Source organism: Bacillus rossius, chromosome 1 (genome assembly GCF_032445375.1).
Source record: "Bacillus rossius redtenbacheri isolate Brsri chromosome 1, Brsri_v3, whole genome shotgun sequence".
Classification (NCBI taxonomy): Eukaryota; Metazoa; Arthropoda; class Insecta; order Phasmatodea; family Bacillidae; genus Bacillus; species Bacillus rossius.
In genome coordinates this window covers 84,043,024-84,059,843 of record NC_086330.1, presented here as the reverse complement: position 1 = coordinate 84,059,843, position 16,820 = coordinate 84,043,024, and the positions used below count along the sequence as shown (strand labels likewise).

General features: G+C 45.7%; 1 protein-coding gene across 1 annotated transcript in view; it reads right to left on the bottom strand.

Annotated features, from left to right (window-relative positions):
- LOC134531207 (myosin-10-like) overlaps positions 1 to 16,820 on the bottom strand; it is a 70,087-nt gene that overhangs the window by 25,798 nt on the left and 27,469 nt on the right. Inside the window, exons 17-19 of the mRNA XM_063366904.1 lie at positions 9,576 to 9,659; positions 9,104 to 9,157; positions 6,841 to 6,924 (exon numbers count right to left, since the gene is read on the bottom strand). Of these exons, the coding sequence (XP_063222974.1) occupies positions 6,841 to 6,924; positions 9,104 to 9,157; positions 9,576 to 9,659 (222 nt within the window). The remainder of the gene's footprint in view (positions 1 to 6,840; positions 6,925 to 9,103; positions 9,158 to 9,575; positions 9,660 to 16,820) is intronic.

The following is a 16,820-nucleotide window of genomic DNA, read 5'->3' as shown; positions in this document are numbered from 1 at the left end:
ACAGTCATTCTTCTCGTGTTGCCTTTTATTCTTTCTCAAGATAAACTCTTTACTGCAAAACTTACACCTATGTTCTTTCGATACAGCGTCAGATCCCAAATCGGAATTCATATTAGTTACTGAGACTAATGCCAGATACCAATTGAGTGTTTTAAATTAGATCCAATACTTAAATAGAAATTTTTTCATATTTCATCAGCGAGAATTAATATATCTCATGCAAAAGTACTTTATTTATGTAGTTCTGCTTATCAACAACAGATGTCGCCACATGTTGCTTGCAGGTAAATAATATTTAGTTCTTTTATGTGGAATGCGGGATGCTCACTAACGATCGCAAAAGAAGGATGGCTTCGCTAGACTCCAAGGAAAAGGAAGTTCGTCTTGCATGTTGGTGCTCCACAGATGTCTCATGGCGTAATATTAATTTGACAGAGTAATGATATTTGTTAATTCCACCTGATAAAAATATTGCAAGTTTTGATTTAGTAGCAGAAATTATCGAATTAAATGTAACTCCAAATAAAATGACATATCTCATTAGACCAAAAAAAATCCATGCAGAGAGCGGTTTCTCAGAATAGTCAGAAACACTTGAAGAAACCACAGGAATGATTGCAAGAACACGGGAAAAACCATCAAAATATTGACAAGAATAATCAGGAGCACACGGAGAAAACCATCATAATATTGGCAAGAATAATCAGGAGCACACGGAGAAAACCATCATAATATTGACCAGATTAATCAGAAGTACTCGGAGAAAACCACCACATGTTTTCTTTGATATCATAAAATTACAGAAAAAAATATTAAAAAATAAAAATAAATTAATAATCAAATAAAAAAATAAAAAAAAAATGCATAAATTTCTGGCTTGTACAAGAACTCTATCTTTGCTCAGCAATGATAAGTTTACAAGCTAGCAGAAACTGTTTATGCATTTTTTTTTATTTTGTCGGTGCTTCCAAATGTGCTGCCTTTTCGTAGTCGGTGCTTCCAAATGTGTTGCCATTTCGTTGTCGGTGCTTCCAAATGTGCTGCCTTTTCGTTGTCGGTGCTTCCAAATGTGCTGCCTTTTCGTTGTCGGTGCTTCCAAATGTGCTGCCTTTTCGTAGTCGGTGCTTCCAAATGTGCTGCCTTTTCGTTGTCGGTGCTGCCAAATGTGCTGCCTTTTCGTAGTCGGTGCTTCCAAATGTGCTGCCATTTCGTTGTCGGTGCTGCCAAATGTGCTGCCTTTTCGTTGTCGGTGCTTCCAAATGTGCTGCCTTTTCGTTGTCGGTGCTTCCAAATGTGCTTCCTTTTTTGTTGAAGGTGCTTCTATATTTTTAATGTTGTTTTGACTCTAGTATTATTGTAAATGGTTCTTGATTTGAATAGCGTATTATTCAAACCGGTTAATGTATATAAACGAGTCCTAGACAGCAGGACGCTCAGTTTGTTACTGCCGTCGACGGTGTACGGATCACCTAGTTTGTTTCTTCTGGTGCATAAGTCGTGTAATTGCCTGTTCTTGAGACTTCGATGGTATATTTACCGACTTTAACGTCGTACTCGATGGAGGATGTACCATCGACTACGGGAACCATGACGTCGGCGCCGACGATGTTGGAGCATATCCCGTTGGCAACGCCTCTGACAACACTGGAGGAGATTTCAACAGATGTGATACCACCATCATCCAAAGTTTCATCATCACCAATGGATTCTTTAACTAATGAAGAGCGTACTTCGCATCAGTGCAAATACTGTGGTGCATCATTTTCTATCACCTCAAATGCTCGCAGACATGAAAGAAGCGGTTGTTCTAATAATGTTCAAAGAATACAATTTCAGTGCAATAAGTGCAATAAACTAATTTCACGTCTCGATAGCTTACATCGTCATTATAAAAAATGCTCCGAGACGTATAATGAACATGGTTATTGATTTGACTCATGTGTTGTACCGGCTAATGAGACTATATAAGTGATATGAACTTCAGTCCGTCTCTGGCTGCGGTGATGACCGGATCGGATAGACATTTAAAGTCATGTAAAAGGCTTAGTCCTTACAATAAGAAGACTGTTTGAATCGAGGAATCCAAAAGGCTTTAGTAATTTGTCAGTGTTTTTTTTTGTTCTTGTAGTAGTGTATTGATTTTATGTAATAAAATTTTTTAAAAAGAACTTGTGGTGTTTTTATTTTCTCAAACCTAACACTTTTTTAGTATTTTTTTAATTAAAGTTGTTTTGTATCGGCCAGGGATCGAACCAAGGACCTTAGTCGATCCAATCAATCATTATATGGATTACAAATTTATTTAATGAATTTTGAACTTTTTCGCGAATCTCTAGCATTACAATTACGAATTTCCAATATGGTGGTCTTGATGTCTGATAGGATGATGGTAGTAGATGATTTAAAGTCTCTTTACGAATGTTGAACATGGTTTATTGAAATTATTATTTTTCATAAAATTAAACATTATTGCATCGATCGGGTATCGAACCGAGGACAGGAATCGATCGAATCAATATGTAAGTTAATGAGTGATTTATTTAATGAATTTTGGATTTTTTCCCGCTTTTCTAGCTACATTATTACATGATTTCAAGATGGCGGCCGAATTTCAAGATGGCGAGGGGCACCTCGGTAATAAATGATTACTGCACTGTAGCGGGTTAGAATAAAATTATTCAGATGGAAATGTACTCTATAATACAAGTACACACACACAAGATGGCGTACTCCGGCAGGTGGTGGCTCCTGGTAGCATGTACTGAACATAAAATGTCGGATCCATGATGGTCGACAAGGACAAAGTCAAATTTCAAGGACAAAGTCAAATTTCAAGGTCAAGGTCAAATTTCAAGGTCAAGGTCAATGTCAAAGATCAAGGTCAAGGTCAAAGGTGTGGTGACCAGATAATTATACTAACATGGCGTCAGCGCACTCTCGCCGACGAAAACAAGATGGTGATGGCTTCCAGCATCGAAGACAAGATGGCGGACATGACGTCATACTAGGTGACGATATATATGCTTTGAAAAAAGTGGTGGGGGTCAGTCTGCCTGCGTCCACTGTGAGGGAAGGATCGGCCGCCATTTTTATTTTTTTGCACTCACCGGGTTCGAACCGAGGATGGTGATCGATATAATCAATCAGAATTCGAATAAGTTAATTTTTTGATGAATTTTGGAATTTTTTTCATTAAAATCGGATAATAATTAAAGATGTTCAAGATGGCATCAAAATTTCAAGATGGCGACCATAACGAAAATTGCAACATTAATAGGATCCAATATGGCGGAAAACACAACGTCGGAATGTTCGAGAAAACAAAATGACGTCATCCAAAATGGCAGATCCAAGATGGCCGCCGTGATCCACTTGTCCCGTTATGTTATGTCCCGTTACGCTGTGTCCCGTTACGCTTTTCCAAGATGGCCGCCGTGACGTTACAATCCAATATGGCGGACACCGGCACCGGCACCGGTGCCTGGTGCCTGATCTCGGACATATTTTACTATACTACTTACAGATTTTCTATATGGCGTCCAAAATGCATAATTAATTTACTAGCTGATATATTTCATGACATTAAAAGTCGGGGTTCAGTCTGCTGGTAGCCTCCGTGGATGATAGAGTGGCTTGTTTTTAGGAGTCCGAAGTCGCTTTTAGAAATTATCAAGCCATCGACAATTTTTGAGGAATAAGATGGGAAATTTTCTCTCAATATATTAATAATTAATTTATCACCAGAAAATTATATATATATAGATTATTTGGCAGATTTTTCTCCTAAAAATTGAAATTTTTGCCAGGGTTTTAGGAATTAAATTTGCAAATATTTTAGTTTTTTTTTTGAGAATTTTTGAATTTGGAAGGTGAAGGTTAAAGGTCAAGATCATACAATATGGTGGCTGTAGCATCGCAATTCTAGATGACGGAACCGACACCCAGCACATTCCACGCCCTGGCCCCTGGCACAGGAACTACATTTATATAGGTATACTACTAAGAACAAATAAAAATTATTATAATGAAAAAATCTTACTTTATTAGTGTTTTCACTTACACTCGGATAAAAAAATTCCAGACTGAAAGTAAATTAGTGTACATTTACACTCGAATGCAACTCCATTTTCCATTTATACATTGTAATAGTGCAATGCTAAGAGACAGATATAGTATACTTAACAAATTTTAATTATAAATAAGCCATAACAAATATTTTAAAAAATCTTTTTTTCTTTCAACATACTCAAATTATTTTTCTGAAATAAATTTAGTGCTATAAACTGAATGCATAAAATAAGACTTACAGAATTTTTTTTAAATATTCAATTTGCACACAATCCGCTTAACTTCAGAAGAATTTGTTACAAGTAAACATTGATTCAGAGAGTAGAGTTCTTACTTAGCCATGTACTTACTACCCCGTCTCACACATTGGTTGATTAAAATTTTTATTGAATTACTCCACTCCAAAAGTTACTTCTGAATATTTTAAAACTGCACTTATCTGGAATTATCTGAACTGTCAAAAATATTTCCACAAAACAAATTGTGAAATATAACGGGTTGTGAAACATTACCCAAGTGTTTGTAATTATTATCACATGGACTTAGGCATTTCGGCACATTTTTTAAATTTGTTATTATAATTTTAAATAATTTTTGGAAATTTAATTTTATTATAAACTGGTTACTAAAGGGATGATTTACACTTTGTTAGGCTGGTGTACTCTACGTACTTAAACTTTGTGCCAGTGGACTGAAGCACCTTTCTTAGGGGCCAATCTGATATTTTTCTGTCTAATGTAGTCGTGGGGCAGCCCGGTTGAAATTTATCTCGCCTGCAGTCACGTCCCGGGTTTGTAATAATAATTCCCAGCATGACCAAACTCGCATAGGGCAGCTTCTGGCCTGCAAGCTGCTACTTCTTAGAGGCCTGCTGAAACTAGCTAGTCTCGGCACGAACGAGTCTCCAGTGGACCTCCGTTCCCAGCTTAGTGGCATTTTCTGTCCACCCTCCCCTCTCTCTCCACCCCCCCCCCCCTTAGTTCTGAGAAATCAAGCCAGGAGCAGTGACCTGACGTGAACTTCGCCAAGACGATGGCCTACTCCAAGGACATTCTCCCTGGTCCCTGGTCCTACAGAGAACTCCACGACATCTAGCGGCAGAAAAAGCAACTTCGGCTCTGGTGGCCAGCGAGCAGAGACTACGCCAGTGACACCTGGCGGCGGTTCAGTTCACCACCTCCGTTAGTTCCCCTTTAGGCCGCCAGAGCGCACCACCAGCTACGCCCTATGCTTCCTCCTCGCGACCTGTAGAAGTCGATTGTTTGTTGCTTCCTGTACCTGCCGGTAGAGACCGCAGCAGTCGCTCTTCGGCGCGAACAACTGAAGTCGTGCTTACAACCACTCGGACACCTCCGCATGTTTTCGGCCCTAAGCCGAACCTTCCCCCTCCTTTTTTCCTAGGGCCGACCGCCCGATTTAATTAGGAGCTTTGTCCGCAATCGCGGCACTCAGTACTCTGACCTCGACTACTGACCACGTCTTCTCGGCGTCCTCTGCGCTAAGAGGCTTTTCGCGGGAACGGCGAATTCGTGTGCTTAAGAGATGTAGTCAGCAGGCTTAGGGGATGTTATCCCAGCTAAATATTCAGTAGCCAGTCAGTAGTAGTAATTAGTACAAATCATGTTTTTATTTAGAGTTTATTAATTTTTTTTTATTTTCCTAAAATGATTGTTTCTTCCGTGTCATCCGCGGTATTTTGGTCCGCGCCTCCTGGTCTTCTGCGCGAGACATCTCGTGAGCCCTGAATCTACACCCTGTTTGGTGAGTAATCCAGCCTTTTTTTCTCCTCCTCAAATTCCCGTTTGTTGCCCTTTTCGCGCCGACTGTGTTTGGCTGTCTGGAAGCAGGTCTAGTTCGTTTTGAATTTGACTTGTGTTTCAGACAGGGTCCAAGTGTTGAGGGACGAAATTGCTCCCAGCATGTTGTCCTGGACCTCGAGCGCTGAGTCCCTTTAGAAGTGATCTTTCCCGGCCCGACGTCTTACCTTGAAGACCCGTGTGATAATGTAATATAAACATCTCCCCCTTTCTATCTACGAACTACATTAACCGAATGAATAGCCTACCAGCGAGCAGTGAGAACTTAATCCTCAAGAACATGTAGAATCAAGGAAACTAATTATCTATGTAATCATTGGACGAATCAAATTTTGGTGTGATACTTCAAATTTTTGTTTATGTAATCGTTTGTTTGTTAAAGTTGAATATGTGTTGTTTTAATAATATCGGGCCGGCCTATTTTCAAATAACTTAAATATATTGTTAATACCCTTTAATGGGAAACTTACAAATGCCAAAACAAATGGAAAACCGAATTAATTATTTACATTTTTAAATAAAACAGGGAACCTATAGACCAAGCTACTTATGTAGTGTTTATTTATTTATTATATACCTTATTCTATTTAACGATCCACTAGCTCCCAAGTTGCTTGTGTGCAGGGAGTTCCAAATTGTCTTGTTTTCCACCTCGTGCCTCCTCTGGTCAATAACTTTAATTTTCTTAATATTTTTGATCAAAGCAGCTTCCAAGGTTTTATCATCAAATTAAAATGATATAATTTTGAGGTAAGAGGGGCGTTACAGGATAACATTCCACACTTATTATATAACACTTAGTAAATACCTATTGAAAAAATTTGTGGCTCAAACAAAAAAAATAGCAAATCAATTTCGTGTTAAATTGAAATAAATAGATCCTAAGTAATAGTATCGTCGAGTAAATAAGAATATCACCATAAAGTGTGACCCCGAGGTATAGCTGCTTACTCACAGCATGGTTAAGACGTTTCTCGTTCTCAGTCAGTATCTCCAGTTGCTGCTGAGACTTGGTCAGTTTGTCCTCCAGGTCTCTCCCCTGCAAGCATTGCACTCAGTGTGAACAACTGGCGTGTTGTTGCGGCGAGTTGACCCTCTCCAGCACTGACGTGTCGAGACTGCGCCCTAGGGTAGCGCGAGCTTCAAGGCAGATACTGCCGCAGGGCTACCTGCATTACTGCGAAGGGCAGCTTTAAACACACATCTTATAGAAGATTACCAAATGATTATAATAGTGCTTGAAGAAGGTATACCTATTTCATTTATATTGTTGATATAACTATGTCAGGTTATTCAAAAAGGCTGAGCAGTTAACAACAGCATAAACTTCTCATATAGAAATTATAATTCCTAAACACTTTCATTGAAATATCTTGCTGAAAGGACGGTAATACAATTTATATACTTGTATTCGTACAGTTCGGGATGTATAAGAGTGATTGGAAGCAGGGGAATATAACGTATATAATTAGAAACATTTAAAAATATTAACTTGTTTATTATACAAATAATAAACCCACAGTAAGCTAATGTTTGTAATAATATTAAGTTGCAATAGTTATTTGAACATTATTTTAATATACCTATATTATCTACATTGTTATATTATCTGCTATTTCGTTACATGATTTTGCATAAACATACACAGTTAAGTTTTGATTCTGTAAAATTTGTTGAAATGTTAAAACTATCAATAGTTTATTTGATTGAATGTAGTTATAAGTTAGAGCATACTATTTCAAATAACAATGAAAATATGTAGCTATATATATAGTTAACATTAATCATTTTATGAAATTTTATTCAATACCGTGAATCTTTATTCGTTTACAAATTGAAGATATTCGTAAACCATAAGATCAAAATTACCTTTCGTCACAGCGTACAGGCTGTAGTACCTAATATTATTTTTTTTAATATTTTATAAATGTATATAAACACCTGAAACATTTTAAGAACTTAGCTAATGCAGCAAACATAACATCCTATATATGTTCGTCAATTATAAAAAAAATAGATTAAACTTTTTTCAAATTCAATGCAACTAAAATATTTTGAATATTTTTTTTAACATAATACATCCAGCATTAAATGTCTTAACGAATTTCATAATATGCCTAGTAAGGTAGTCATACAATTATTTTTCATCTTCAAACACTATTTTTCATCTCTTGCACTAATACATGGTTCTATAATTTTTTTTGGTCCAAGGTTTAAGGTACAATTAAGATAGTTATTATAAAGTTCTGGAGAATTTGAACATTTTTAAAATTAACTCCCTTTTTTTGCGGTAATAGTTCGACTAATCCAAAATTGTTTCAGCCAAATGTTTTAAAGTTTAGGCATTTTACAGTAAATTATAATGGATTTAATTGTACATTTGTTTAAAACTTTAATGCATTTGTCTTTCTACCCTTGTTATTTCCACCTTGCAGTAATGGTTTGTATTATCAAAAATAGTTTAAGGTAAAAATTATTAAATTTACAAAAATTTTGAACAGTTTTGATAGTGTAGTTCCTAAACGAGTTCTGAACATTAATAAATATTTTTTTTAATTTAACACTTATTTCTTCAATCCATTGCAGCAATGGTTAGTTCGTCCAATCAAAAATTGTTTCAAAATTGTTTTAAAAAAATATAAGATTAAAAATTAATTTGTAACAAGGTTATAATTTTTTTTTGTCCACAACCTTTGTCTTTTCAAATCCTTGCCTTTATTATTGGTTATCAAAAATTTAATCAGGCAAAATATTTTGGCATTACTCCTACGAGATATAAAACTTTCAAACGGATGAAATATCTTTAATATTGCGGGAGTTAGAACGAAACCTTACCGAATTCTACCCCTTTGGTCGGATATTGCCCATTAACGAACTCGACCGAGATTTTCCAATACTAGATTTTATGTATCAGTTTGGAAGTGATTTGAGAAATTCGTGACAGTTATCGTGTCCACGAAATTGTAATGTATATATATATATATATATATATATATATATATATATACACACACACACACACACACACACACACACACTTTTGAGTAGACAAAGGTTTTGCTGTCTACGGTCCATGAAATTAAAAACTATATAAAATATTTCCAGAAGTTGCACGATGGTAACGGCTACAATAGGTAGTATATCTTTTAAATCTACCTAAAAGTGCTATATAGTGTCTATATACATAAATATTACTGTCTAATTTCTATTAAACTTACTTTATTTTTGTTCTCTTCAATTTGCGCCATGCACTCTGCATTCAGATATTGAATCTAGAGTTAAAAAAAAATACTAGATGAGACATTTACAATGGCTGCAGATGTATATACTAAAACATAATCTCAAACTCATTAAAGTGGAATATCAAGTGATATGACATAAACATGTAATCAGCCAATGTAAATAAATTAAAACTCACTTCACAGACAATTTTTTTAAACTGTTTTTTTATTGGAAAGCCTGGGACTAAGCAATGGAAAAAATGAGGTTAAACATTAATATATTAAATACTGCTCATAAACTGTCGTGGCCCAAGTGTCAAAAACTACTTAGCTTTAAGGTCGAGGCCACATCTGAGGAAATGCTCTCTTTCGTTTCAGCGTTCTTTGGTCAGCCATCTTCAAGAGCGATCAACAACTGAAGACGTCAACAAAAATGCCAAAGAAGTAGTAAAATGACAAGAAAACTTACCTTATGGTTCAGAAATGTCTCGTTCTCAGACAGTTTCTCAATCTTGTGTTGGCACTGCGCCAGGTTGTTCTCCAGGTCTGTCACCTGCAAGTGAAATTACTCACTGTTCGCCTGATAGCACCGTTGTCAACTTGTGCACCTGGGCTACACTTTATAACTTCGTGAGAGGTTCAATATTTTAGATGAGTGGCAATCGTGGATATAATGCTAGGAATGATATTATATTAATACTAGCTAAACCCGGCCACGCTTTGCTGTGGCACAGTTTAATATTAATTCATTGTTTAATTTAATATTTTACTGTGCATGGCTGTGGAATGTAATAGAAGAAATAAAAATGTGTTTAGCTTAAATATTTTTATTGTAAAGCTAATGGAAGGACTACATTCCTTGTTTTCCCATGTTTTGCATAAACATATAGATCAGATGGTTTACCGACTCTGGAGCACCCGACATATAACTGTCCATGAGAGAAGCATTCATTTTCTAAATTCAAACCGCACACTTGCAAAGATTGTCCTTGTGCTTTATTGATGGTCATAGCGAACGCAAGGCGTATTGGAAATTGAAGTCGTTTGAACTCGAACGCCATATCTGTCGGAATAAGTGGCATTCGTGGAAGTAATACGTCTTCACCTTTATGAAGTCCAATCAAAATTGTTGCTTCAATAAGATTATCCATTAATTTTTTAACTACTAATCGTGTACCATTACATAATTTAGGCTGACAGATATTTCGAAGCAATATAATTGGCACACCAATTTTCAAATTCAAAATATGTGGTGGTAATCCTGGAACATCGAGTGAATTGAGAAATTCCGTTGGAAAGTTCACTGCTTCATTTTGGTGCACTACTGAATCAATAGATTTGTATGTCATTGTTTCACCTTCGATTCTGTTTATAATAATATTGTTCATATCGTGTACGTCAACATTTTTAGCCGCTAGAATGGCTCTTTCGCTCAACCATGCATGATTTTTGAATTTTGTTTCGATGTTTTGGAATACCTTGTCTACTAATTCCTCTTTTGAATCTACGATGTTCCATAAATCAGATGATAAGCTGATTTTTCCTGTTTCTGGATTTGTAGGTACAGTGCCGTTACAAACTTCAATTAATTGTCTTGAAAATATGACTGCTGTTGGATCGTTCTGAAGTTTAACTCGCATATTCGTGGTTAAATGCATTTTTTTTACTGTGCTCCAAAAATTTGAATATTTTTTAATTTAAACGTATTTTTATCAATAGAGTCGAAAGAATATACTTTCAAATTAAATAAAGTTTTTTATTCTTTCTTGAAATATATATATATATACATATTTGTGTAAATTATAGTCGTCAAGGCACAATGGTCGAGTAGCCTTATGTGCAGTTATAGAAACTTTTTTTTCCGACTTTTCCGGTGGATTTTCCCAAACTTTTATTTCATATAAACACTCTTCTGTTAAGATGCAATGTTCTGTAAAAATTTCAATCCAAACCATCGTATACTTTCCGAGTTTTGCGGCCAAATACATACGGAAGCTAAATTTTTATATATATAGATTAGCTTGTGCATAACTAAACTATGTTGTTAATAATGAAGTAAAACATTCATTATATATGGAATAACATCTTATAAAAAAAATAATAGAAAAGTAAGAGAGCGGGAAGAATTTATGCACAGAGAAGTATATTATCACACATAGATTTGAAGTAAGTATAAACATTTTTATTAATAATATGACGCCAGCCGATAGTGCGCCTCTTAGTCGCACAGGCCGCGATGCCTCTCCGACGCCTCTCAAAGCCGTGTGCCACGAACACGCCCGCGCGTGCAACATGGTGCAACGAGTGTGAGTGCACCGAACGACCCGCAGCTAGCACCACTACCGGCCACCTCGGCGGAAGCACTCCGCCGGGTGTGGCAATGTGCTTCCGCCGGACTATAATAGCATCAAGGGCACATGTTTTCTCTCACAGACATAAACTATGTAATGTATATTTCATCAAATGTTTTTATTTGTTAATTCCATTGTTCAACGTGCGAATAGGTCCTAAACTTGGCCGCGTCTGTTTCCCGCGCGCTGCGCTTCTGGCGCGCAATTGGCAGGCCTGCTGTAGCGCTGTGCTACACGAGTGAGTCAGTACCCACCGGGAGCTCGAAAGAGGCTGGTCGTCTTCGCGCAATGTTGAGAGGCCACCTTCGCGCCAATTCCGCAACCGCATCTAGATCGTGAGTACAACACCACTGGCCGTGCACCACCGCGCATCACCGCGCATCACCGCGCATCACCGCGCAGGTCTTAGCAGCAACGTCCGCCACGTACTGTTCGCTCAAAACTCCCCCCTCTCCATAGTAAGCGGGGTCATCGCCGAACAGCCGTACACGCGCAGAGCTCTCTAACCCCGAACAGTCGCGGCCAGGGGATGGATAGCACCATGTAGAGGTTGATGTGTAATAAAAACCACACTTCGCGTAGCAGAGTGCATCATTTGTAGTATAAGGCGTCTTGGGTGGCCTAAACAGCCCAAGGATCACCTCTACGGACACGTCCCTGCCTCCCGCCACTTGGCCGAACCCAAACCCTGAGACCCATCCCGCAAGACTTGATAGCTTTGACGGGGAGGCAGCCGGAACGGTGTCAAAATGGCGCCCACCTAGTGTGGCAACATAACAACGCCGCAAACGCCATCCGAATCGCTGAAAATCCGGCAGAGTTACGCGTAGGGACAGCACAAAGGGGAGAGAAAGCGCGCGCAGACGTGCAGGCGCCGCGGAACGGGACGCGCCGGGGTAATCAGGCCACACCACCCCCCTCCAGCACTAAGATCGTTCGCTCACTCCCTCCCGCATTCCACGGTTCCACCCCCCCCCCCTTACACGCGTACAGATCGTTCGCTCACCCCCTCGCGCGCCGAGGACAAACGAGTGCGCCCGAAGATCACCGAGCCGTCACCAGCCGCGGCCGCGTAAACAACCGCGAGGCGCGTGCGTGCGGGCAAGACCGCTCGGTCGTAAGCGCAAGGGGGCGCACCCCCGGATCTGCCCGCACCCGCCACCGACGCTTCATCCAAACGCTCGGGTCGGACAGCCGCGGATCGCGCATGTACAAGAGCCCGGACGTAGCCATCACCATGGAGAGCTATTGCACCGGGTGCGGCAAGCCGCACACCACCAGCCACAGCACCGGTGAGTACCCCCACCTGTACTGCACATGCGAAACGGTACGCGTCAAGACGGAGGGGCAGCCCAGAACCCAAGCGGGTCCCCAGTGCGCCGCTGTCCACTGTCCCGGTTACCGAGGCGAGATAGCGAGATGCCAGCAGTGCGGAACAATTAAACACCGCGCATGCGCAGACGCGCTGGAATTCGTAAATTTCCGGGACGGACTTTTTCTGTGTGGGGGGTGCGAGCGACGCGCACGAGGGCACCCAGGGGGTCAGCTAGCTACCACGTCCCGCCCCCTCACCGGGCCTATTACCCTCCCGGAGTTCGCGAGCCTCAACCACGAGGATCCGCGCGTGTTTTTGCGAGCCTGCGAGGCGAGGCTCGTGCGGCACCAGATACCGCGGGAAGAGTGGGCGGAACGCGTGAGTGCGCAGCTGCGCGGCGAGGCGCGCGAGTGGTGGGCCCAGGCGGGAGCTACGACGCAGACTGGGAAGACTTCGCCCGCCAGCTGGAGGCGCGCTTCAATGACACCCGAGCCCTGAACACATGTCGGAGTGAGATGTTCAGCCGTTGCCAAGGGGACGGGGAGGCGGTGGAGACGTTTGTTTATAACAAGCTCAGACTATACCGCCGCCTAACACCCGGGGGTCAAACTAGCGACATACTGCCCTTCATAGTGGAGCTAGTGTCCCCCGAACTTCGCCCATTCTTGCGCGAAGCAGTGACTCGCGGGCTGGATGTTTTTCTCGCACGAGCACGAGCCGTAGAGCATGACCTCCAATCAGCTTGCAGCGCCAAGGGCGTCGCGACGCCCCGGTCAGCCCCGTCCACCAAGGGGGCGGCGCGCGCAGAGGTCGAACGTGCCGTAGTGCCGTACACGGGCCCGCCGCCGCCGAGGGGCAACTACCGGCCCACCGACCCGTCCCCGATGGAGGAGGGGATGCCCCTACCGGGCGCTCCTCACCGTGGCGCTGTACAGACGCGTCGCGACGACCACCGCGGGGGAACACAGGGCGCCCAGGACAGCCGGCCACCCCGCTGCCGCTACTGCGCGACAGAGCAGTACCACTGGCACATGGTGTGCCCGACCCGCGAGGCAGTCTGGCGAACGCGAGGGGGCGAGGTGAAGCTCCCGGGAAACTCCGTCTAGGGGGCGGTGACGCAGCTGGCCACCACCCCCCAATTAACAGCCCAGCTCCGCGGAAAGACTCACCCCGGCGCCGCGGAACCATCCAGCCGCCACCCCGCCCACCTATCACAGCTGGAGAGGGTCCACCTCACCTGGTCGCGATGTTCGCGTCCCGCCCCAGGTCGCCTGCGAGCGACGCCGTCCACCTGACGTCGGCGCCGCCCACACACGCGGCTGCGGGGGCCACCCAGCTGCCGTCCCATCCACCTGGCGCGGGTGGGGGCGGCCCGCCTCACCTGGTCGCGATGTTCGCGTCCCGCCCCAGGTCGCCTGCGAGCGACGCCGTCCACCTGACGTCGGCGCCGCCCACACACGCTGCTGCGGGGGCCACCCAGCTGCCGTCCCATCCACCTGGCGCGGGTGGGGGCGGCCCGCCTCACATGGTCGCGATGTTCGCGTCCCGCCCCAGGTCGCCTGCGAGCGACGCCGTCCACCTGACGTCGGCGCCGCCCACACACGCTGCTGCGGGAGCCACCCAGCTGCCGTCCCATCCACCTAGCGCGGGTGGGGGCGGCCCGCCTCACCCGTTCGTGGCCTGCCCCAGGTCGCCGGCAAGCTACGCCGTCCACCTGGCGTCGGCGCCGCCCCCGCACGCTGCTGCGGGGGCTACCCAGCTGCCGTCCCATCCACCTAGCGCGGGTGGGGGCGGCCCGCCTCACATGTTCGCGGCCTGCCCCAGGTCGCCGGCGAGCGACGCCGTCCACCTGACGTCGGCGCCGCGCACACACGCTGCTGCGGGGGCCACCCAGCTGCCGTCCCATCCACCTAGCGCGGGTGGGGGCGGCCCGCCTCACCCGTTCGCGGCCAGCCCAAGGTCGCCGGCGAGCGACGCCGTCCACCTGGCGTCGGCGCCGCCCCCGCAAGCTGCTGCGGGGGCCACCCAGCTGCCGTCCCATCCACCTAGCGCGGGTGGGGGCGGCCCGCCTCACCCGTTCGCGGCCTGCCCCAGGTCGCCGGCGAGCGACGCCGTCCACCTGGCATCGGCGCCGCCCCCGCACGCTGCTGCGGGGGCCACCCAGCTGCCGTCCCATCCACCTAGCGCGGGTGGGGGCGGCCCGCCTCACATGTTCGCGGCTTGCCCCAGGTCGCCGGCGAGCGACGCCGTCCACCTGGCGTCGGCGCCGCCCCCGCACGCTGCTGCGGAGGCCACCCAGCTGCCGTCCCATCCACCTGGCGCGGGTGGGGTCGGCCCGCCTCACTCGTTCGCGGCCTGCTCCAGGTCGCCGGCGAGCAACTCCGTCCACCTGGCGTCGGCGCCGCCCCCGCACGCTGCTGCGGGGGCCACTCAGCTGCCGTCCCATCCACCTAGCGCGGGTGGGGGCGGCCTGCCTCACCTGGTCGCGATGTCAGCGGCCCGCACCAGGTCGCCGGCGAGCTACACCAGCCACCGGGTGCCCCCGTCGACCCCGACAGCACCTGCGGTGCCTCCTTATGCACCGGCGTACCTCGTCAGGACTGACGGGGATGACCAGCGCTACTTGTCAGCGGCCCGCACCAGGTCGCCGGCGAGCTAGACCAGCCACCGGGTGCCCCCGTCGACCCCGACAGCACCTGCGGTGCCTCCTTATGCACCGGCGTACCCCGTCAGGACGGACGGGGATGACCAGCGCCACCCGTCAGCGGCCCGCACCAGGTCGCCGGCGAGCTTCACCAGCTACCGGGTGCCCCCGGCGACCACGGCAGCACCTGCGGTGCCTCCTTATGCACCAGCGTACCCCGTCAGGACGGACGGGGATGACCAGCGCCACCCGTCAGTGGCCCGCACCAGGTCGCCGGCGAGCTACAACAGCCACCGGGTGCCTCTGACGACGTCGGCAGCGCCCTTGGAGCAGTCGGGTGAGTCGCCCCACCTGGGACAGTTGGGACCTGAGGCTGGGTACCTACTTAGGATACCGGTGGCCATGAATGGGCAACCTGTGCATGCATTAGTGGACACGGCTGCCAGTCATTCCTACGTGTCAGCTCAACTCATACCCGAGGGGGACCTGATCCCGGAGCGTGACAATGTACAATTAGCCACCGAGGGGGCGAAGGCACTTACGGTCGGCCGCACCCAAATCACCCTTGCCATTAGAGATCACACCAGTCAAATCACCGCCCTCGTGATGGATGGGCTCAGGGACCAGTTGATTTTAGGGTTGCCATGGTTAGCCCAGGAGGATGCTACAGTAGAAGTGCGGGCGGGGAGGGTGCACGTCGGCAAGCAGGAGAGGCGTACCGTATACGGCCTGGGTCGGCGGCTACCACCTCGGCGAGAGAACCCCATCACCCTAGATGAATTGCAAAATGGTGTACCACCCGAGCAGATAGACCTAATTAACCGGGTATTGGCACAACAACCGCAAGTGTTTGCTGCTACTGATATGCTACGACGCACCACGGTCGCTGAGCACGCCATTCCGACCAGGCCACATGAACCCCGGTTCGTCAAACCGTTCGGGTTCGGGCCCAAGGAGAACGAGGTCATCCAGACGCAGATCGCTGAGATGTTGCGCGATGGCGTCATTGAGCCAAGTGAGTCCCGTTACAATTGTTTGATTGTGATGGCCAGTAAGAAGGATGGCTCAATGCGCTTTTGTGTCAACTTCAAGCCAATTAACGCAGTCACCATACCTGCCCCCCCTCCCCTCATCAACATCACGGATGCCTTGGCGGGGCTGGGCGATGCATGCATCTTTACCTCGCTAGACCTAAAATCAGGATATTGGCAGGTGCCGGTACGCCCGGAGGACCGGCACAAAACAGCTTTCACCGCGCCTGATGGGAGGCGTTTCCAGTTCTGCGCCATGCCGTTCGGGCTGATGGACGCCCCTGCGACCTTCCAGGCCATGATGGTCCGCGTCTTGGATGGCTACGCCGGCGAGTTTGCTGCAGCATACCTAGACGACGTGATCATCTGGTCG